At 36.4% G+C, this 24038-nt stretch overlaps 1 protein-coding gene across 13 annotated transcripts in view; it reads left to right on the top strand.

Annotated features, from left to right (window-relative positions):
- LOC108003470 (glutamate receptor ionotropic, kainate 2) overlaps nucleotides 1–23669 on the top strand; it is a 225085-nt gene extending 201416 nt beyond the window's left edge. For 4 of the 13 annotated variants that reach the window (XM_062073630.1, XM_062073629.1, XM_062073628.1 and 1 more), the window contains exons 12-20: nucleotides 787–966; nucleotides 1361–1498; nucleotides 5726–5923; nucleotides 7711–7936; nucleotides 10089–10253; nucleotides 14343–14443; nucleotides 15740–15947; nucleotides 20042–20330; nucleotides 20494–23669. In XM_062073630.1, coding sequence (XP_061929614.1) covers nucleotides 787–966; nucleotides 1361–1498; nucleotides 5726–5923; nucleotides 7711–7936; nucleotides 10089–10253; nucleotides 14343–14443; nucleotides 15740–15947; nucleotides 20042–20330; nucleotides 20494–20500 — 1512 coding nt within the window. In that variant the 3' untranslated portion in view covers nucleotides 20501–23669. Of the gene's footprint in view, nucleotides 1–786; nucleotides 967–1360; nucleotides 1499–5725; nucleotides 5924–7710; nucleotides 7937–10088; nucleotides 10254–11021; nucleotides 14319–14342; nucleotides 14444–15739; nucleotides 15950–20041; nucleotides 20331–20493 lie in introns of those variants that run through there. The other 9 variants (XM_062073633.1, XM_062073636.1, XM_062073632.1 and 6 more) reach the window with 7 other exon arrangements.
- The last annotated feature ends 369 nt before the right edge of the window (nucleotides 23670–24038 follow it).

Genomic DNA, 24038 nt, shown 5'->3' with positions numbered 1-24038 from the left:
TATATCGAATCTCGATTATCTCGAAAACGGGGACGATAAAATTTTATTCTACGAAATTATTTTCGCATTTAAATTTTTTTTTACACATAGAATCACTCTTTATCTTTTTTTATTATCCCGTTTCTAAGATACTTTACGCAAAGAACTCTATCTTCTATTTCCTTTCAACGTTCTTCGAAAATCGAAATAATATAAAAAACCGTACAAAGACAAAAAAAATCAGAAGCTGTCACGTCTGGAAACAGATTGTCGTCGTCGTGGTCTCACTGATCGCAATCTCAATTCGTAACAATCGATACGAGACGAGTCGCGACTCGCGAGTTCCAAATCCTCCGGTATCGCAACCCAAAACGCGATGATTCGCGTTCCACTTTTGTCCGATGGCTGGAACTACCAAAAGAAGAGAAAGGGGAAACGAAAGGATAAAGGAACTCGTCTAACGGTTGAACTTCAACGCTGTGTACTACTGAAACCGGCTATTGTGCTCGGTGGATCCTGACAGGCCGAAGAATAGACTACGGAATCCGTGATTCCAACGAGAGATAAAGAATCCGTCTTGCGCGCGCCATTCAGAAAACTGGCAAAGAAAAGCACGAAACTGTTATCCTCGGGAAGTTGATTTGCGTGAAAAAAAGAGAAAGAGAGAAAAAAGGGCGGGGGAAAAACGAGGGAAATGGGGAGAAATTCGGTGGAGAAGAAAATGGATTCGGTTTTTTCCTGGCGAAAAATCGGGAGAGAGAGGTTTATGGGGGATTAGTAATCCGGAAATACGTGTAATTGCTGCAGGTTTCCGCTCGAACGCCGTCGAGGCTGTTCTCGTTCATGAATCCTCTTGCCGTGGAGATTTGGTTATCCATGCTGGGCGCTTACGTGATGGTCTCCCTAACGATTTGGATAGTGGCGAGATTCTCGCCTTACGAGTGGGTGGAACCTACACCCTGTCCAAGCTGCAAATGTCCGCTACAGGTAGGCTCTCGTCAGGTGGTGCTAATCGATCGTGCAATTGAATTCTTGACACGGTGAAAAGGTATCGTGAACGATATCGACACGCTTTCGATTGTTTTTTTTTTAAATTACTTGCGAAAAGTTATTTTCAAATTTTTAAAAATTGAACGTAAAAACCGAGAAGCAAAAATTGTACCCAATTTTTTGCAAATGTTCACGATCATTTCGCGATTATCGTTAAAAATAAATCGATACTTTGATAAGAGAATTGAAAATGTTTGAATTACGAAAGATTCGCGAAATATTCACGATCCTTGGACCCGCATTGTTAATAATTGGGCTAGCTACATACGGATAGCTTGTGTAATTGTCCTTGAAATTTTGCACCACTTGGCGGGGGTCCCAATGTGATCAGGGTGGTCACGTGAGCGCGTTGGATCCTGACAGCGACGACATTCCTCTGCTGAGGACGGTCAACGAGTTCACCCTGGCCAACAGCTTCTGGTTTACGGTCGGCACGCTTATGCAACAGGGCAGCGACCTCAACCCCAAGGTAAACGTGTCATCACAGAGTCCGGCAGCCAATTACTTAAACAAGTGATGCGCTTCGAAGCTTACAATGTTTGGAAACTCGTTGGACATCTGTCGCAATTCCGTGAATATATATGTATATAGGGAAAAAATAGTAAAATATATTTTACAAATTTTATGATTTTTACACGAGAATAATTTAATGATAATATCGAAAATCAACGAATGAAAATATTCGGAATGATTGATTGTTAAAATACGAATAAATGAATATATTATATATTTTTCTTTTCTGTCGCATTGATTTGCATCATATATTAATATTATAAACAAATTTAATCATATTCTGAATAAAATTTTGCAAAAATTTTGAATGATACATTTATAGAAGTATCTTACCTGTAAATATGTATATTTCATTATGTTTGAAAAATTTATTTTAGCAAATTAAATTTTTCAGATAAACGAAGCCAATTTCATCAGGAAACTTTAAACAAATTTACTACATAAATTACATTTACATAAATTATAATAATTTTGATATATTTTCTATATGCCAATTTCAATATTTTAATATTTTTTAAATTCATAAAAATTCACGAGCTGGTAATTTTATTAAATCTGTATATATTCGAGAGTTTTTAATTTAAAATCAAATAAAAGTTATAATGTCTCTTTCGAGGAAAAATCAATGATATTACAAATCTATAAATTAATTTATGTCGCAGTAATGACATTATCCAAAGTAAGGGCTGTTTTAAACGAACTCGTATACTTATAAAATGTGATAGACTCGTAACTATGGATTGATCATGAAAAATCTAATCCATTTTATTTGCGAAACAATTATTTTTCTTGTCATTATTCTATAAAGAAGATTTCAAGATTGTTGTTAAACTCGAAAACAGAGAGTTTGGAATTTCGATGTTTCATTAATTTTTCGAGGATTAGGAAAGTAATCTCAGTTCCAAGAACTGTAGTACACGATCCAAATCGTAAAATGCAATGGACAAAAATCCAACGAGTTTCTATGTTCGAGAAAACGACGTATAAATCGTGGAAACCGTTTCAAGCACCATATGGGTATCGTGCACAATCTGAAAAAATACAACAACATGAGAAAATTTTACCAGATATGTTCGCTTAGATAATTCGCAGATAAAATTGGAGAATTTTCACTATTGGTATTTGTCTGATATTCCTTCGAAATATCAAATTTCATGTGGAAAAATAAAAAGAAAAATATGCATCAGTCATTCTAAATATGCAGGATGTTTCGTTCGATTGGAAAATATTTCAGGAAGCAATTCAGTACATAAAAACGAATAAAAAGAGGATAAACAAGTGTATTTGTTTATTTAAAGAAATATTTATCTCATATTTCAATATTTCCACTATTACCTTTTGATACTATTCAAATTTACAGATACATTTTTTACCAAAATATTTCATCGTGTTTAACATTTAGTTTTCAATGTTTTCGATATTCATCTCTCATATTCGCAACACAACGATATATCGCGAAGATATGATATAATAAAAAAACTAATACTTTAAAAATATCGAGTAACATTCTCACACAAATTTTCTTCATTATGCACATTTCTGAAATATTTCCCTTTCGTCACATTCCTTTATCTCTTCAAATATCAAAATAAAATCTTACGAAAGATCTTCATTGTATATAGCATAAAGTAGAATAGCATCGCCACTCTCAAATCAAATTAATTGCATTATAGAAATCTCGATAGATAGAGAACGATATCGAGAGATCGCATGTCACCCCTGCATGCACATGACAAAAGCCAAGCATTTCATTCGTCTCATTTTCGTCACATCTCTTCGATTTCTCTTCTCAAACAATCGAGAAGATTCAATCCGATTTCTTTTTTTCGAAAGAACTTTTCCAAAAGATTGACTTGCGCGCTTAAAAAGATTCTTTTTAGCGTTCACAATTGGTACGAAACTTTTTTACATCGAGCTACGTGCAACTATGATGGCGTAAAAATTCAACGACAAAATTTCTTTTGCTCGAGATTTTTCCCATGTGCTCGAAAAATCTGATATTTCGCGGAAGAAATTTTCGTGGAATTCTTCTATCTCGTTTCTATCTCGTGCAGAAAATCTTGTTATATCAACAAGATGCGTAAATAGAGATAGAACGATCCGAAAAACAAAATCCCTCTGTTTTATATTCGCCGCCGTTGCGGACGGCCGGAAATTGTGCCCATTTAACGCGTTACTATCTCGTCCGGCGATAAAAATAAACCAGGACACAAATGAAACTGCATGTAATCGGAATTTATGAAGTTACACTCTGTAAGGTTGAAATGCTTTATAGGGCGTAAATTGAAAATTTCATTCGATGCAATAAAGATATGTATGATTTATGATGCGGTGCACTTCGTTTCAATGGACATCTGCTATAACAGAGTTATTCCAACGAAACAAATATACAGTTGTAATACAATACACAGATTAATTTCACGAAATTCATTCTTAGCGCGCATTCCATTCTCTCATTACTTTTCACGAGTAAAAAATTATAAGTTGCTTAATTGACAATGCGCTTAGGAATTCACTTCAAATCTTCTTATTATTTCCCACATATGAAACTGTAAACAAATAATTTTCAAATTTATATTCGCGGAATTTAGGAATTTTTTTTTTATTATTATTTTCCAAAAATATTATACATTTTACAACTCCTTTGATTTTCAATTCCTATTTTTCACGAATGAAATTATAAGGAAGGAGAATTTCGTTCTCTGGTAATATGTTTATCATAAACTTTTCTTATGTCTAGCAGCAGACAATAAATATTAATGTTTTGTTAGGAGAATACACCTGCACGACATATGGTGGTAGCCGGCTCTGATGGCATGTGTGTACATGCGGGGTTGTCGTTGCGAAATTCGCGAAGAATGGCGATTCTACGACTCGAAGAATCCCAGATATCCGCGTAAAGAGCTGGGGATTCGAGAGTGCTGTGAAAATACAGAGAGAGAGAAAATCGCGAGGAAACGAGGGTTGCGCAAAAATATCGCTTGAAACTTATCGTTCGAGAGAGATTTTCCGGGTCGTATCGGGCTATGATACACGCGCGAAAAAGGAAATAGAGCAACATAATCCTCGATTCGTGGCATATTTGCCTTGACACGAGAGTCTGACGATACGAACAAATGTCAAAAAGACGGGCAATTCCTTTTCTGCAGCAGTACACTGAAAACATAGATATGTGTACAGTTAATTCTAAAATTGGATTTTTCTTCCTATATTAATATTCCTAAAGTCTTTTTTCAATGGAATATATAATATGTGTATAAATCATTACATTCTACATACAAAGTTTCATTAAAAAGAAAATTTTCATCGATTTTTAATAACAATCGCGTATGAAGATTTTTTTCTTTTTATTTATAAAATATACCAAAATATGTGAAATCTCTTGTGATCAGTTGTATCCTTATCCCATTATTTTTCTCGCGTTAAAAGGTGTTCATAAATATATCGCCGAGGAAGCGCTTCGAAACTGTACCACTCAACGTCTGAGAAAGGCGAAGATATTTTATCATCTACTCGTAGGATGTATGGCAATTTGAACAACGCTATTCGTTTCGTGGATAAAGAGAGGGATGATGAAATTATTCGGAAATGTCTCGAGCCGATAATCGCTTCCGTGATCGACTTGCTTCCATGGCTAATGGATCGAAATATGCCATTAACGGGTTGAAGGGTAGGGTGCAAATGAGACCGCATATTGCATTCTTTGGGCGGAACGTAGTGGAGGTGCTCTTAAATCGTCTCCCGACCTCGATGCTCCACTGACGCGGTTTCAATTGATCGTCGAGGCTTTTCATGGGCTTCCAACCACGAAGATGTGATATCAGATCGATATTCGCGAAGAAAACTGACGTGAACCCCTTTTGATAGTATACTTGATCCTCTTGATTATATTATGTTGCGTTCCACGAATTTTTAATACTTTACTCGTATCGTTTTATTATATCTGAAACAATACAAAATATGTTTTAGAAAAAATGTAGAACAATTATTTAATATTCGTGAAAATTTAAAAAAATAATATCCTCTAAATATTAAACAAAATTCAGGAATAAATCTCGTTTCGAATAAAAACGAAGAAAATTCTAATTTTCATTAGATCGAACGATCTTTGAGAAGGAATTGCTCGTTAAAGTGTTAAAGTATCGTTTTCCTTTAATGAAAAGGTATCCATCGTAATTATCAGGCAACAAGCACGAGAATAGTTGGTGGAATCTGGTGGTTCTTCACATTGATCATCATCTCATCTTACACGGCAAATCTGGCTGCGTTTCTCACCGTCGAGAGGATGATCACGCCGATCGAGAACGCAGCTGATCTCGCTGAACAAACGCAAATCTCTTATGGAACGTTAGAGGGTGGAAGTACAATGACGTTTTTCAGGGTAAGCATCTGAAATTTTATTAAACTTTTATTAATATATATCGATCGATAATATTGTCAATACTTTTTGATTATGATTTAATATTATATCTGGATGAGTATAATAAGAATTATAAGATTTAGAATATGATTAATATATCTCAGGGAAAAAATATTAGACAAGCTACAGTCTGGACGGTGAAACAAAATAATAAAACTTTTTGTGTTAAAACTTGGTTAAGTTGAAAAAGTTAATCTCGAAAAATGGTGTAATACTATATGTGTACAAACTAAGAATATTTTCAGGATATTTCTTTTTAGAGAAAATACAGAATAAAGTAAAAAAAATTTGAAGTTATTTTAAACTTATACATTTCATCAGGAATTAGAGTATATTTTATAATAATTATCAAATTAAACTATCAAATTAAAGTACACGGATATTATTAAATTCAGAAAATGCATAATATTAAAAAAGATCTCTATTTCCATTTCTTTGAATTAATCCATATTCTTCGAACTAATAAAACAATAAGTTACTCGATTAAAAAATTTTAGAAAGAGAATATGAGATTAAAACCATTAATAACTAGTATGATAAAATTATCTCCTTTATATTCCCTATTTATAATGAATAAACTAATCCACTTTGGACCTTAATCACTCTTGATCGAACCTATATAGATCCAAATTTATTAATATTAATTAACGTTTTGATATTGCGTGACCATTGACATCATTTATATTAAACACGATGATTTTCATTCGCATTCCATTCATGTCTTACGAATAATTCCCCTGCTGAGCACAGATTCTGCGCGCGAAATATTAAAACCATAAAGCTACGGATCGTAATCCGGGACAAATTCGGCTAATTATCGCAGTTTTCATATCGAAAGGTATCGAAATCCGTTGAATGTCTGCCGTTTAATGCAGACTTTTAACGTTATTAAATTTTGGAATGGCATTTCACCAAGTTCAGGTATTCCTGTAGTATTAATACCGCGTTATTGAAACAACATTTCGCGCTCCATCCCGCTATTACAGATTTATTCTCAGAACGAGGTGGAGTTCGTTATTGCTGAACTCGTTCCAACCAGTTTACGGACAATTGGAAACTGGAGGAAAATTCGAGAGTGCATCCTTTGTTCTCTCCTCACTGTTTCTCGCGTGAATTTATAAATCCGATTGAAAAATATATAAATATATAATATGAATATATATCTGAACGAAAGAGACTGATTATTGTAATTCTGTGTTTGATTAATTCGAACGAAATTAAATTCCTTTTGATCGATTTCAATTGAAATTCGAGTTTGATCATTACAAAATGATAAAAAGAACGAATATATTATAGAAAATGCGGATTGCATTGTTTCAAAGGTCTTCAATAATCGATGAAATTTGTAACTAGTTATAATCTAAAAAGTAATATGATTAAAATATAGATATATTTATAGAACCTTTCCATTTATATTCGTTTAGACATATTTTATTAGATTCTACATTTTTGCAGATCTCTTGTCGATAGATCACTCTTAATATATATTTTCCACTTATAATAATTTTGTTTTTCTTAATTATAAAAAAGTTATAAAAGATGGATTGAAAAATTTGTGAGCATGAAACAATAAGAATAGATTCTTTAAATTTAAAAGATATTATGATTACAATGTGACAAAAATTAAAACATAATTAATGATATATTTCTGCTTGTAATTTTTTTCTTTAAAGTAATTCCATCATATTTTTTTTTATTTAAATAAAAATATTTTTTCTTGAATTCTAAAAAGTGTATTAACGCGATAGGACTCGAAGATTGGTATATACAAGAAGATGTGGGAGTTCATGGAGTCGAAATCGCCCTCGGTTTTCGTGAAAAGCTACGAAGATGGGGTGAAGAGGGTGCTCGAGGGTGACTACGCTTTCCTGATGGAGTCGACGATGCTCGATTATGCTGTACAACGAGATTGCAATCTCACGCAAATCGGGGGCCTGTTGGACAGCAAAGGCTATGGAATTGCCACTCCGAAAGGTAATTTCGAATAACAATTGGTATCTGTTCCCATTGTTCTATCTTTCCAGTTACCTTTTTCTGTTAAGATACAAATCCATTAAGATACAAATGAAAGATTGGAAGACATTTGCAGATTTCTAGAGTGTCTTATTTTCTGTCACAATAATTATTCAACTCAAGATTATATATGAAATTTTTTTCTATCCGACAAAGATACTTCTCCATTATTATAAAGACACTTAAATTCTTATTGAAATTTTATCGTTTTTTATCTTTACATCCGTTCATTCATTTTATCAAATTCTCAACAAATTTTATTTCATTCAAACATAAAATCGCGAAATTTTTCCATTGCTGATACGTGAATAAATTTCTTCCAGATCGTATCGATCAATTGTTCGACAGTATATCGAACGATTCAACCTTAGCGATATAACAGCCAGTTCGAGGCAGCTCTAGCGCGTTTGCAAGAAACTTCAGTCTCGAAATAAACGCATAAATATTGTTCACTGTTAATATTTCTTGCGAGGAGTTTGGAAACGCGAAAATTCGCGCGAGAATTTAGTGCCAAGAAGCGTGGAGCGGAGAAAGAAAAACGCGGAACTGTACGGCCGGCAAACATCATAAAGTTCGCGGATTTGTGGCTCATTTGGGGTTGAAATCGCGGAAGTCAGCTACGGAACGGGAAAAAAAAAAAAAAAGAAACACAGTATCCGTCGTTTTTCCTCGTGAATTCGAGCGAACTTCTTCGCTTCCGTGGTCCTCCAATGTAGAAGCTTAATTAACGAGTCGAGACGACACCGAAGCGAGAAGTTTTAAATCCGCGTAATTCGGCTTCTTCTTGACGGGCAAGAACGAGATGAAAGTTTGGAGAGAATTATAGCCAGAGGTTGGAGGTAATTTTCTTAATTGGACTAACGTGTTTCAACTTCCAGTTTCGACTTCTATATACTGATGACGCGATTGTTTCTAACAATGAATAATCGAAATTGCATGCCAAAAATTATTGTTACAATGCTCGATTAATACGCTGTCGAGATATTGTAGCGTAATTTAAATAATATTTGAAAACGTTTTAGTTAATCATCATTTTGTGTAGAATTGTTATATTAAAAGTTTGAGCTAGCTTCTTAATTTTCATTATTTAATTTTTGACATTGTTTTATTATTCTATTTTATTTTTTTATACGTGGAAAACGAGCGTAGATCGATTTCAGATGAAAAACAAACTGGATAACGAAAATCAGAAGATGTGAAAAGATTATTATAAGAATAGGAATGGGAGGATATTAATATTAATATTTTTTTCCAGCAGCATTACATCATTGTGTCTATCTTTTTGATATTCGTCATAGCGTTATTGTAAGATAGAAGCGAATGGATGTCACGTAACCCCTTCTATGTTTTACAACGAATGTTAAAAAAATGGACGTAACGAATGTAACATTCATTTTTTTTTTTGATGCTCGTGTGACGGCTTGTCGCACAAACAGAACTGGAACACGTCAATTATTCTAGATGTTTTGAAGAATTATTGGTGGTTTCTTTTATTTATTTTATTGGCTCGTGAAAAAAGAGAGAGAAAAACATTTTTACATAGTTAGAAAACTATTAAATGCAATGACTGAAATCACGTATATATTTCTTATTATTTTATTATGTGAAAAAAAAATAATGATATCAAATTAAATATAGTTAATTTCATTGTTCATTATATTTAATTTCAAAGAACAAAACAACTACGAAATCGATTGATTATGTATCAACGAAAAATATGCATGTTAAAAAAATCAATTTTAATTTATTATAATCCAAGCGTTGTCCTAATTACCTAATTAGTCTAAATCTTTTTGATAAAGAAAATTACTTTTCCAAAATTATTTTATACCATACAAGTTTGACATACAACGTCTTTCTGTCACGAGCCGAAAATTACCAAGTTTTTCGCGAGCTTTGCAATGAAAACCAAGAATTTCTTTTTGCTCTGAGGCAAAAAGAGAGAAAGAAAGAAAGATGTTCAAATAACTGGGTCTTGTAAGACGCCTCAAGGATGTAAAAAGGACGAGCAATTTCACCTTTCCTCGAGACGTTGCCCAGCAAAAGACGTAAAGCGTTTCAAAGACGAGAGATCGTAGGAATTCGCGACTTAACGAAGCCGTTTTATATGCAGGCTCGCCCTGGAGGGATAAAATATCTCTGGCGATTTTGGAGCTACAGGAGAAGGGTGTGATACAGATTCTGTACGATAAGTGGTGGAAGAACACCGGGGACGTGTGCAACAGGGACGAGAAGAGCAAGGAGAGCAAGGCGAACGCGTTGGGAGTCGAAAATATCGGTGAGCTCTCAATTTTTCTTTTATGGTCGATGAGAAGGATAATATTGTCCCTGGCTAGTGTAAATTTATTACTAGATTGAAACATGATGGGAATCTTATCCAAGATAGACAAAGTTTGGGTGAAAAATTGAAATTTTTACTTGATGATGGAAAAAATTTATGATTTGTGATCTTTTTCTCTCTCTTATGATTAAGAATAATGATTCATTACATAACTTTATTCCACTACAAAATTCGATTCAATTAATTTATTATTTATTCTTTCTTTTTTAATTTAGAAGAATAAATCATAAGGTAAAAGATATCAAAAATAACTACGATATCAAACAAAAAAATTCATAAATTAATTTTCATCATTATTAATAAGCTCAATTTAAAATTTAAATGTACAATGCACGGAAATCTTCGTGATAAATAATTAATTTCGTTCAATAAATAAATACATGAAAGGATAATCTATTTTGAAATGACCCAAATAAATTTCGCGGGAATAAATTGATAATCCACGCAGCGTCAAGTGATGAATGTCGAAACAAAAATATAATTACTGATAATAATATCAGTACATTGAATTATATATTTGATTTCTCTAGTCGAAATATAATAAAGGTATATAATAAAAGATAATGATTCTTCGTGATATTCGCATATATCGAAATTGGAAATCGAGATCGATCGATGAAGAAGCGAGTGTGAATTTTCGAAATTTTGAATGATTGAGTATCGTTGATCCAAATCATCATCATAATTACAACCCGTAATTTACAGGACGTAAACGAGGTCGATGGAACGTATGCAAGTGGAACAATGGCGTCGAAATCATTAGATTCGTTCTGATCGTTCTCGCATCCCGCCCAGTGTGTAACTAACTTAATTTGGAGGCTTTGCCACGAACATGTCAGGTTACATAATGAACCACGGATGGTTTTCAATAACGGTTATAATGTTACATAATAGACAGTTTATCGAAACTGTACGAGTAAAATTGAAGAGATAACATCGATCGAAAGTGAAAGAACGAGACGAAATAGAATAATTTTAAAGAGCTGATTCTGATCATCAAGATGATGAAAAAAAAAATGAAGACGAATTTTGAAGGTGCATTATTTATTTTGAAGCTGTGAGCAATTTAATTTTGAAACCATGACAATGAAAAAAGAATTTATATGGAAAAATTTAGAACTTACATCCAGACATTATAATTACATTGCACTGCTTTAGGAGCTCTCAACAAAAAATGACGTACATTCGTTACTTTAAATATGCGTTTCATTATATTGCAATATGCAAGTCAATTTGTTTAAATAATCTTGTAAATATTCACAAGAATTATACTGAAAAAAAAAGAAGAAACACTCTTATGATAAATTTAATTCATTACATTTGAATTGCTTCACGCGATAAATATAGATAAAAAAAATAACAAAAGACTTGAAATGCTTTCAAGCTCAAAGAAATCTTGCGAAAAGTTCGTGAAGAATTTTTCTTGGATATCCCCTTCCGTTTTTATGGAAGTCACAACAAGTTTTCCCTTTTTACTTTTTTTCCTCTTTGGCTAAGAATAGTGTTTCTTTTCTTTCTCTCTTTTTTTTTCTTTTACTTTTTGACGTCGACTTGCCTATAACTTAGGCAAGTACCAACTTCGCCAATAGTGCAAATGTAGTACTCTTGAAAACGAGGAAAAGGACGAATAATTCTCGTGAAGCTCGAAAAATCGCAGATGAATTCGCTTTCCATTAAATCTGTAAATTGATTATTTACATGATAAAAGAATACAAGCGAGAAAAAGACAAACATTCGGCTGCACGTTTAAAAATAAAAAATATATATCTTATGTATATACAATATATATTAACAAGATTAAAATCAGAAATTCTGATTATATCAATTATTCATGAACATGAATACAAACATGATTTTTTCCTCACCATAAATGAAGAAACATGCTAATATCTACGTGATAGAATGCTTAAATTTTCGTAACAAAACATCTCCAACTTTTCAAAGGAAAAGTTCCAAATTTAATTCCTTCTCGTTATTATAATCGCAACGGAAACGAGTTACACCACTTTTCGTTCGAATGATTAATCTAGAAAATTATATTCCAAGCAATCACGCCGAACGCAATTCGTCGAGTAAACAGTTTTCCTCTCGATCGTTCCATTAGAAAATCGTAATTCTTTGGAGAAAGTTTTCGGTCGTCACGCCGGAAACTCGACGAGTTTTCGACGAAGGCAAAAGTTGCCAACGCGAAACGCGCAAATCGTAAACGCGCAATGGCCGGATGCTAAGATGTTGGCATTGTTTCTCGTTTCACTGCGAAATTAGTCGCGACGACAGGGGGTGGTCTGGTATGAAAATGGTGAAGCATGCGAGAAACTTCTCTCCTTCCGGCGAAATGTCGTTTAAATCACAGTGTCGACGCAGTTATGCAAATGCGGGCCCGTATATTGATTCCGATGACGGAAGGCACCGCTTCTTGTTTAACATAGAGATGAAGTTACATCATAAACATCGACGAGATTACGTTAAAGCGGCGTTTATTCCGCGTGACGTATGGCTTTTACTGGATTTGAATGCTTGAATTTGTGATCATTTCCTCGAGAATACGTTGAATTTCTTATCTCTCGTGGAAAATGGAGAAAATTTGTGTACAAAAGCGAGTGGAAAATCTGTTGGGAAAATGGAGGAATTAAAAAATTTTACAAGAGAAAGGATTTAAAGATGCAATATTCTTTTTAATTCTTTTTTACTATAGATATATTTATTTATAAATAATATATTCCATTCTTCTTCTAGTTACTGTATTAACGTCTATATTAATTTTATATCAAAAAATAGTCTCTTTAATTTACATATTTCTAAATTTTAAAAATCTTGTAAACTTAAAATGCTTTCATGGTTTTTTTTATCAACAAGTGCGTAACAAGATCCGCCTCAGAATTTGCATTAATCCACCAAGTACGTCGCGAAAAGGAAAGGAATTTTAATGGAAAATCGTTTCGCAACTTGGAACCGCGAAGCGAAGCAACATTCGAGTAAACAAAGATCGCGATACTCCGAGCAAACAATTAAACAAAAAGTTTCACGAGTCGATTCGGAAACAAACAGACGTAGTTCGCCTACGATACGAAAAGTTTTAAAGCATACGTAGCAGACGTTGGATCTCCAGTTTCACCATCGCAAGAAAAAAAAAAGAAAGAAAGATTTCTATAAACTATGAGAGAAGCGAAAACTTTTCATAAAACTGGCTAATGCGATAACGAGCGATTTTATCGAATCGAAGAGACCCTCTGGATTTACTTCTCGGGTATAAAGAGATATTATATCTTTATATTCGACATCGTTTCCACGACGAACGTAAAAATTCGCGAAAGAATGTTTTTCACGGTGGATAGAAGGACTTCGTAATTTGTCGAGGATAGAAAGTTTTTGGCGAGGAAACTTGCCGAGGATCCAATATCGAGACGATGTGCAGCCGAGCAAACTGTGCGAAATGATCGGCACGAAGAATAAATTTCAACAGAGGCATTCTTATCTTCCCGACTCGCGGTGAAAGATGTAATGAGCGAAGCAAAGTAATAACACATAAGAAACAACATCCTTCACATTGTAACCGGATTAATCATTCCAAGTTTCTATATTTTTCCATTTCTTTGTCAGAATTTTTCTCCCTTCTATTCGATTATAATTATCGATCGTATATACACAACCTTCCTTTCCAATCTTCCTCTTTTCCTCTTCTTCTTTTCAAATTTCTATTGGAAGGAATATAGCGAGGAGGAGGGGAAAAAAGACTGGAGGAGACAAAGAAGAGGTGAGCCGAGGGGAGAAGACGAGTATAAGTAAATGACGTCGTATAGACGGGAAGTTAGACAGATGGATAGATAAATAGATAAATAGACAGGCGTGGAAAGGGCGTGGAGGGGTGTGAATGAGGTGTTAGAGGGTGATAGATGGGCGTACGGATCCTGGGTGAAATTCAGTGACAGGTACATTAACCGTGAAGCATGCGCGGGAAGGAAGGGAGAAGGAGCAGAGACAGCCGGCGGCGGTAAAATAATGAGCTTCCGGTTTTTCCCGTTCCAGGCGGTGTCTTTGTCGTGCTGGTTTGCGGCCTGGCTCTGGCCATCCTCGTCGCAGTCCTCGAATTCTGCTGGAACTCGAAGAAGAACGCCCAATCGGACAGGGTAAGCGAGCGAAGCATCGAGATAATTGCGCTCGCGATTCCGTGCTTCGCGTGTATGTGTTGCATGAATGTATCCTCCTTTTCGGTGTAAGGCCGTTTCACTTTACTGCTTTTTCTCGATCGTCTCTTGTCGGCTATTCGTGCATAGTATATCTAGTATATACTAGTATGTATTATATCTTTGAAACATTTGCTCGAAAAAAGGATATTAATAACGATTATCGATTGTTTCGCTCTTTGATCTCGTAAATTTCTGATGGAATTGGTCATTTGTTGAGAAAAGAAAAGTGGAAAAGTGGAAAAGTTCCATTTATTTTGATCACGAACGCGGTATAGCCGGCTGGTCTGACCACGCGCGTTCTCGTTCTACTTGTTTGATTTGACGCGATATTGATATTAGGTTAAATATCGACAAACAGCATTCATATCAATCTGTCCAATGCATTTGTAAACAGATGAAGCATACCAAGCGTCATACATTGCAATTTTGGAAATCATATCATATATCCCACGCGAATTGTTGGTGAACGATCATGATACGCGAGAGCGTGTGTCTAATATGTAATGAATTTTTACGTCACGTGGTAGAAAAGCTTTGGAGATTTTAGAGGCATCTTGCATATTTAATAATTTTATATTTTATAAAATCATGATAATATGAGATATGATAATATGAAAGTTTTAATCAAAAAAACATTTAATTCTTCTTTCACGGATGTAACTTGATGAATTATTATCATTATTTATTATTAATTATAAATTAGAAATATTCTTTTCACCACCAGATTTCATATTATCATCTCTCCTTCTATTATTTCTTAATGTAGATCAAGAATTATCCTTACCCCCTAAAATAAACCAAAACCTTTTGCTTCACTTCAAAATTAAATTTCATAAAATTCATTTCAATTCATTTCCATTTAAAGATACATTACCAATTAATCATCATTTATATTACACACATACGCACACACACACATTTCCCTAGAGTATTTTCTTCCCAATGGAATAATTTCACCCCAATCCCATTACCGTTAATCCATCCTGTAAATAGAAATTAGAGACCACCCATGACCACAATTCATGCCGTCCAGCATTCACCACGAGGAAACGGCCTGGCACGCGAGAGGAATTGCATGGTATCGAGCTTGTGGTGCGATCGTTTTTCTGTATCATTTGTTGGTATTGTTGTGCCTGCTCTGCCGGTCCCCGTCCACGCATCGGCGGTGAAAACGAAACGAATCAAAAACCAAAAAAAAAAAACACACAAACACACACACAAAATCGTGGATGGCAGTCCCTGTGCGCCGAGATGGCCTCGGAATTGCGGTTCGCCATGCGGTGCGGCTCGCGGCAAAGACCAGCCGCGAAGGCGCGCAATTCCGACGCCGCGGTGCCGTGCGACCGTTGCAGCCCGCGTGCCACGAGGAGGAGAACGCGATATTGTTCCACCGGCCACGAAGAGACCACCTACATACCAAGCATCGAGATACCACGGTTAAATGGTGTAAGTCCTGTCCCTCACGACGGGCTCTCGACGATGGCCTCTCTTCGAATTCTTCCATTTTCTTCTCCATTTCCCCTCCGCCTTCATTCCCATTTTCTATTGTTGTTTCAAATGGTGTGTCTCGTGTCCAGAATGTCGAAAAAAACTATTCATTTAGGGCGGCGCATCGTGCTGAAAAAGTTTTAGTAAATATAAGTGAAAAATTCTACGTTTCTTGAGATATTCAGTTACTTTTACACGTCACGAACGATTTATTATTGATTTCTTTCATATTTACTGTCTCCAGAAAATTTCAGGAAATGTTTAAAATGAATAGTTTTTTTTTTAACACTCTGTATACGTATCGCCGTTACGGACACAGACAGTGTCGTTCCAGTCCATTGTAAATTTGTCGATTTTACAAGAGGTTCTCGATGAGGAGCCATCGTTCGAACGCGAAGTTGTGCCAGTTTCACGGTAATTCAATCCTGAAGAGAATAACGTGTAACGAGGACACGAATCGTTATTAACGAACGAACTATCAAATTCGATCGAACAATTTTTACTATTCGAATGATTCGATTACCGTGATCGAGGCGCGGCCTCCATTGAGCCCTGCTAGCCTAGTAATGATCTTTGCATTTTTTTCATTAAGCCTCGAAACGAGAGAGAAAATACGACGATAGACAGAAAAGGAAAGTATTGAAATACCTTTTCGTTTTCTCTTTATTTAACACTCTGATATATTAAAAAAATATTAATTAGATAGAACTTGTACATGAAATATTTATTTATTCGTATTTCTCTCCCTTTCTCTCTTTCTTTCTTTTTACGTATAATTAACTGTGTGTTTTGCATTTTACAGCTCAAGTGTGTATTATTAGTAAAAAGGGAGAAGGAAGAAGAAAGAGAGAGAAAGAGAGAGCACAAACGCTGTTTAATTACAATTGATGCAGAGTTCTCTCTCTCTCTCTCTCTCTCTCTCTCTCTCTCTCTCTCTCTCTCTCTCTCTCTCTCTCTCCCTCTGTAATAAATCACGCACGCTTACATTCAACGACAATCAGTTCGACACACGCGTTTTGTGTACGTATACGTGCATAATACTTGATTGCATGCCTCGTACTGCTGTGAACGATTGTAACACGATTCATGGACGACGACGTCACTTCAAAAGTTGTTTCGACGAACGCCTCGGTCACACATCGTTCATTGCCTCGTCTTGGATCGATCGTTCCACCGTGCATGCTCGAAAGTTTATCAAAGTTAAAGTGGAAGCTGAGTAAACGAACAACTGCGAGGAGAATTCGAAAAACGAGGCTATCTTGGTTTCGAGAAAGATGGAGAAATATTTTTGAAATGGAACTTAGAATAAACTTACGTGTCATCTTCTTCAAATTATTTTCAAAGTAAAGATAACTCTTGTTTTATATTGAGTGTACGACAGTGTCTCATTTTATTTCGATATTTTCTCAATAATGTTTCGGATAAAAATTGAATGACATGTTTGCGTAAATGACATTTCTTCGTACGAAAATTTTCTTCTTTTATTTCGCTTTTTTTATGAAAACGAATATATGAATATCGACACGATCACGCCATAGCGCTAAATAACTCGTAAAATTTGATTCCGAAAATTTGAAGATGCTTGATGCAGCACGGTTGGATATCCTCCCTTTATACGGTTACATCAGCGAGAGAATAGAGTGTTCGTTAAACAATGATCGGGAAGAGAATACAGCCGAACCGAAACGTCCTCGCGTGAATGGTGCTTCTGATCGTGGCGGAAGTGATTTTTCCAGTCCAACGTCCACGTCACATTTTCGCAAACTCGTTTTCGTGAAACGATCTGCGGGATATCCTCTGACGAATTCCTTAATATTTCTTATTAAAATATATATGATCGAAAAATTAACTTTTATTTTCCGTCTTTTTCAACTTTATAACGCAAATTTTAATAAAGAATCGTATATTTCGTATTGTAATCGTATTCCTCATATATAGATTTAATAATTTGTGTATTAAGATAATATTGAAATATCTTATTATTTTTTTTTATTACATTTGCATATTGTATCAGCGATGAAATTCGTGAACGTGATCGAATGAATGCAACATTCGGATCTCGAATTGGATAAATTCTTCTGTTAAAAAATTGGAATAATATTTAGCGATATATTCTTTCGTGGTTTACAATTTTCGTATAAAGAGGATACAAACTGTATAAATTGCACGACAAACTTTCATTAATTATTTCCATCATCGAAGGATATCAAAAGGTTTGATTATTCAATTTAATTAATTCAGGATGAATTATGGACGAATAATTATTACCGGACGTTGTAATACGAATGATCGACACAATTGTGCGTACTATATTATATAATAATGTTGATTTCGTTATAAGTTTCCGATTTCGAAATAAAGTTGCTCGAATTCGAGATGGATTTTCTCCAGATTCTCGTTATTCGAGTTTAATTTACAATTTAAATGGAATTAGAGAGAATTATCGAGAATTCCTGTTGACAAAGTTATGACTTCGAGGTATGATCGTATATTTCTTCACCGTCGATTTCAAGAGAGAAAATGATGGAGAGGCGAATGGAATGCATCAGTGTTGAATTCCGTTCGTTCCTCCTTTCGATACTTTAATCAGTGCCTCGACACGATGCTTGTCGATATTGCAATCCAGGAATGTTTATCGCAATCTTTCAAATCTCTCGGAAGCTCGATGATACTCGTCTTCCAACTTGTTACAGTCCTCCCTGCAAATTCATTTCGACAGAGAGACGAACGAGTTTTCATAGTAAATGAAAGATACAGATAGGCGCTTTTCGATTCAATTTTATTTTCCTTCATCATTTCTTATGGACTTTTATTGCGTACTCTTTTTCTTTTTTACGACTCGCAATGTATCACACGTAACTCAGTTTATGGATGCAAATTTTGTATAATAGATTTGAATTATAGGATTTATTCATTTTTCCACTGTTACAAAATAAACGAAGAAATAATTTATCAAGTGTAATTACTGCGCTCGCAAATTCGTTTCAAACGTAACATTGTTGTATATTTGTGAATAAATAGGTGAGCGTAAACTCCTATTAATTAAAGAAAATATCAAGCATGTGATCATACATAATGAGGTGAATTAATGAGATCTCGTTATATGTTTGTCCTCAAACAGATTTACATAAATAATATTTTGCATAGATGAATGAAAATAGATAATGACATTAATTTTGCAAAATCTGCATCCATTTTTATCAATTACGGAAACAAAACTGTTGCGAAATTACTTTGATATTTGTCTAACGAATGATTTCTCAAAAATTTCATTTCAGTTATTTCGAAATTGAAAACACCGGAAAAGTTAAAAGAGATTCGAGTCGAAAAATTCAGCGTGTCAAACCGCTCGGTCCACTCTTCGTCGAACAAATCGAAACGTTTCGATACACTGTGCTTCCGTTCGAAAAACGCGGAATTCTATCAAGCGAGCAGTGTGCATTTCGCACGGATTGTTCCCTCGTCCAAAACCGCATCACCCTTCCTCTGAAAACGAAAAAGGAAAAAAACAAGAAGAGAATCCATCATATATATATATACAGCCACAGCTTGGAAAAAGTCCTTTTCCTTCCAATTTTTCATCGAATTTCTCCATCCTCGTACACATATTTCTATCGCGAATAAGTATTTTTTTTCGCGAGGTCGCAGCTGGACAATTGATCATTCGAATCGATATGAGAAGAGGAAATTCATAAATCCTGAATCGAGGGAAATTTAACAACGAGTTGATTGGAAGAAAATAGGGGGAAAAAGGCATACACGGCGGTGGCTCTGATCCAGGAACGACGAGAATAAGTTCGTTATATCGAGGTATGGAACGGAATAGGCCATAAACTAGCGATATCTATAATAACCGTAGGTTCACATGAGGCGAGAGGTAAACTTCTTTACGAGCTTCTGAAAAAGTTTGGGACAAGTTTTAACGAGGCCTGGTAACTTTTAATAACTCGGTCGATTCGTATCCGAGGGGTGTATGGGGTGTGGTAGTGAGAGGTGGTGACTTATCACCACCCCCGATATAGCTAACATCTGTGCCTCCTGTTTTCTCAGCAGGAGGGTGGAGCATTGTCGATGACGGAGATGAAGAAATCATTGAGCTTCGATCAAGTGGGAGCGGCCCGTGGCGGGAACACCTAGCACAGGCCTCATCCTCATCTTCATCCTCAGCAGCAGCAACAGCAACAACAACAACCGCCACCGTGCAAAGCCACGCCCACGCACACACGTCACACACACTGCCACTCACATTCACACAGCCACAGTCACAGCCATACGCACAAACACCAACCACCCCCACCGAGGCAGAGACGGGGCTCTTCAAGCATCGTCTTGGGTCAAGGTTAGTTCCATCGTAATGAATAGAATTGTCGAAAAGAACGATCTTTAAGCAAACGGAGATATAAATACAATGAATAGTGTCAAAGAACTTTGAAGACGTCTTTAATCCAACACAAAAAAATGTCACTTGCGAATAGGAAAAAGAAAATCTCTTTGATGTCCAGGAGGTGACCATCCTGAGAGTATTCTCTGGAGATTCGACTGCGACCTGGCAGGTGAGCCAGACGTGGTGATATCGCCGCCGCCACCGCCACCCCCACCCTCGGCGGCCGTATCGAGGACCACGACCCTTTGACCAATACTCGAAGAGGTGCCAACAGGTGTGCCCGTCCAAAAGGAGCTGCCTATCCAGACCTCGGCGGTGGTGAACGTAATCGACCAGAAGGAGACCTGCTTATAGCATATGTAGTCGCCGGGGCGGATGAGTTGGCCGCGAAACGGCTTGACCACTGTCATCGGCGACATCATGGTTGGATCATCGATCGGTCGGCTGTCCACGTGACGACACACAACAATTTAGAATTTCGTTTAGCAAAGAAGAATTGGCGACACGTGCCAAAAAGAAACAAATAAAACAAAATCGATCCGTCGTCGTGGATCGTGCAGGGAAGATCGTCGTGTCGAGGATCATCGTCGTCGAACGAGTAAAGACGTTATAAAAATCGAGATGGATCGATTACTTTTCAACGAACTACAGAGAAACGAATCAAGTTTACACGATGGATATCGTGAAGAACGGAGTGGTTTGTTACGAATGGAGTATTGTTCCATGCCATGGATGCTCGTCCGCCAATAAAACGGGATCGATCCGAAAAGCGTCACCGTGCGAACGAACGCGTTCCATCGTCCTGACGAAGTTGAATAGCAAATGAAACATCGCGTGCAACGCCAATCAATTTGGGCCGATCGTTCGCTCTTCGAGGCGAGGACTTTCGAGGCTGGGAAGTATATATATATATCGAATAGGGTAGTTGAACGGCCGATTCAATTGTCCGGGCTGGTCGAAAGCGGCGAGTCCGATTTTCATGCTAAACATATCGAAATGGAGGCAGAGACAAGGTCGAGAGCATCGACGGGGAAAGGTTCTCGTTTAACACGTTCGAAGAAGTAGAAGTAGTGGAACGAGGAACAATGTTACGTCGATCAATGTGTGATTAGACTCGGACCAAAACTCATAGCCAACACTGCCAACAGATAGCCTAATTTAGTCAAACGGTCTAGATACAGATGCATGGACTAAAAAAGAAAAAGGAGAAAGCTTTAATCCGTGCGCGTGGATGGATAATTCACGGCCTAAAAAAAAATCTTGATTCCGCTTATACTCGATCCTTAAAGGAGAGGGTTGATCAATGAAATTTCGATCGATACAATGTTACCACGGAACATGCACAATGAAGCGCTTTTTAATAAAAATGGAATGCGAAGAATCGATTGAAAGATGGATTAGGTCGTTTAAAAAGAGAGAGAGAAAAAATGAAGAGTTTAGAATAGTCGAGATGATGTAAATACCTAGGACGGATATCGTCAAATCTATTCGACCAAACAACCAACACGAAGGATATCTAGGAAATAGTCGAAGATCAATCATCGTATTCAAATTTATCGTCTGATATGTACAATTTAAAAAAAAAGAGAGAAAAGAAAAAAAAGAAACATCTAGAGCAAACCTCGAACGTCTCTTCTTAGAATAGACGAAACGAATCACAGGAGGATGTAGTACAAAGATTTCGAAAATGCGTTACCTGATCGTTACGATTTTGCACCCTGACCTTTGTTTCCGCGCCGTTCACCAGTCGCCAGATGATGGACAGTCTGACCGCGCAGCGGACCAGAAATTTTTCACAACGCGTTTTATACAACAGGGGGATGAGAGGACTAGAAGAAAATTTCCACGAATGAATTTCTCGGTGTGCCTGCGGTCAGCCTCGAACGATCGAAGCCTGTAACGGTCGATCGTGAGGGAAATATTAGATTAGAAAGAATCCCGCGAACGCGCGTACGCTCGAGGAATAAGTTCGTCGATTATGTATGGCGTTCTGTGTCATAAATAGACACGGTTGATAAAAATGATCGATCGTGTTTGTTCATCGAATCGGTGAATTCACTTCGGTGTAGATTCACAGGACGAATTGTATAAAAAAGTAAGACACGCGTATGGGCGCGTACACGAAGGTACAATACAGTGTACGCGGGCATACAATCACCGTATTGTTAGTTTATATGATATAATTCCATAAGGTAAGTGCGTAGCCGCGTAAGAGACTTTAGTCATATTTTGACACGATCGACAGTTTATTAATACATCGAGGCGATACGATTATGTACAGTTGGCCGAAAATTTTTTCACCGAAAATTCGAACATCCGCCGCCTTCGTCGGGAAGGAAGTTTCTTGAGGGCGTTTTTAGTATTGCGCACCGCGTCGTACACGCGAACACATACACATTACATACATACACACCCACACACAAAACATACACAAGCATACACACAAGTGTACATACAAGAAGAAAACAATATTCATCGGGAAGAGAAGAGAGATCGTTGCTCGACGGTTTTATTAATGCGTTATTAACGATATAACGAGGAGAAAGAACGCGATTGATGGGTGTATGGTTGACAGAGTGCGTGATAAGAAAGAGGAGCGAATCGTGCCACGAGAAAAGGATTATGCTGTTGCAACAACGAGCTTTTCAATCACGCGATTTACATACCTCCGTGTTAATTCGACGATGATGGGGATCAAGCATTTACCAGCGATGAACACGATGACAAATATTGCGTCGATTATGTCGGAAATAAATATTCTCGCTCGAATGGATGATCGATGAAACGTAAATCGGAGATTGCGCAAATTAATTCGTAACTTTCGTTGGCCGAAGATTCATCCACGATGAAGAATTCATTTTCAGGGCGGCAAGAAATTTTCAATGGCTGCTCGGAGATAATCGAGTTCTCGTATAATTGCATCCAGAAGAATCAATTGATCCCGATTGATAAATGAATTCTTCATTCCGTATCGATTAATTAAAAATGCCGCTCTTCCACGAGACACGTCCTTCTTCCTCCTCGTTTTTCTTCCTCGATCCCGAGAATATATATCCCTCTTCTGATAAATCGCAAAATCGGGCACGATTCGCCCAAACACATGACGTAGCGATTCGTCGTAATTGCATATTTCGATCGAACGAGGAGCGTTCGAGACGAGGAAATATTATTGCGACGGATGTTGGATACGTTACGAGAAAAATTGATTCGAAGGAAGCGAGTTCAGTTTGAATACTTGTCGCGTCATCACTGGTGTGCCACTATTCAATAAATAAATTTTATTTACTTAATCGATTTTAGACGTTTCTACACTTACCATTAAGCACGTTCACTTTTTGCCGATCGAGAAGCTGAGAGATCTCCGCTCGATCGATATTCAGATCCTCTCTCCCTCCTTTCCTCTCTCGATTCTCAGCTTCGCGAACGCGTGAATGTTACGCGTAAATCAACTCCGAAACATATCTCTCAACCGAAGAAGTAACGACAATTAAATGATTGTATATACACGTTTTAACGAATATCATTGAAACACGATATTTCCATAGCGTCGAATTCATACATTCGAAATCAGATTATTAAATGATCCCTCTTTGTCCTCTTGAGTTCGAATCGATCGTTGAAAAAGCACGATCTACGTGGTTTCCCTTCCTTTCTTTTGCAGCA

This window comes from Apis cerana, linkage group LG4, assembly GCF_029169275.1.
Source record: "Apis cerana isolate GH-2021 linkage group LG4, AcerK_1.0, whole genome shotgun sequence".
Classification (NCBI taxonomy): domain Eukaryota; kingdom Metazoa; phylum Arthropoda; class Insecta; order Hymenoptera; family Apidae; genus Apis; species Apis cerana.
The sequence above is the reverse complement of the archived record's forward strand: the minus strand, read 5'-3'. Positions and strand labels throughout refer to the sequence as shown.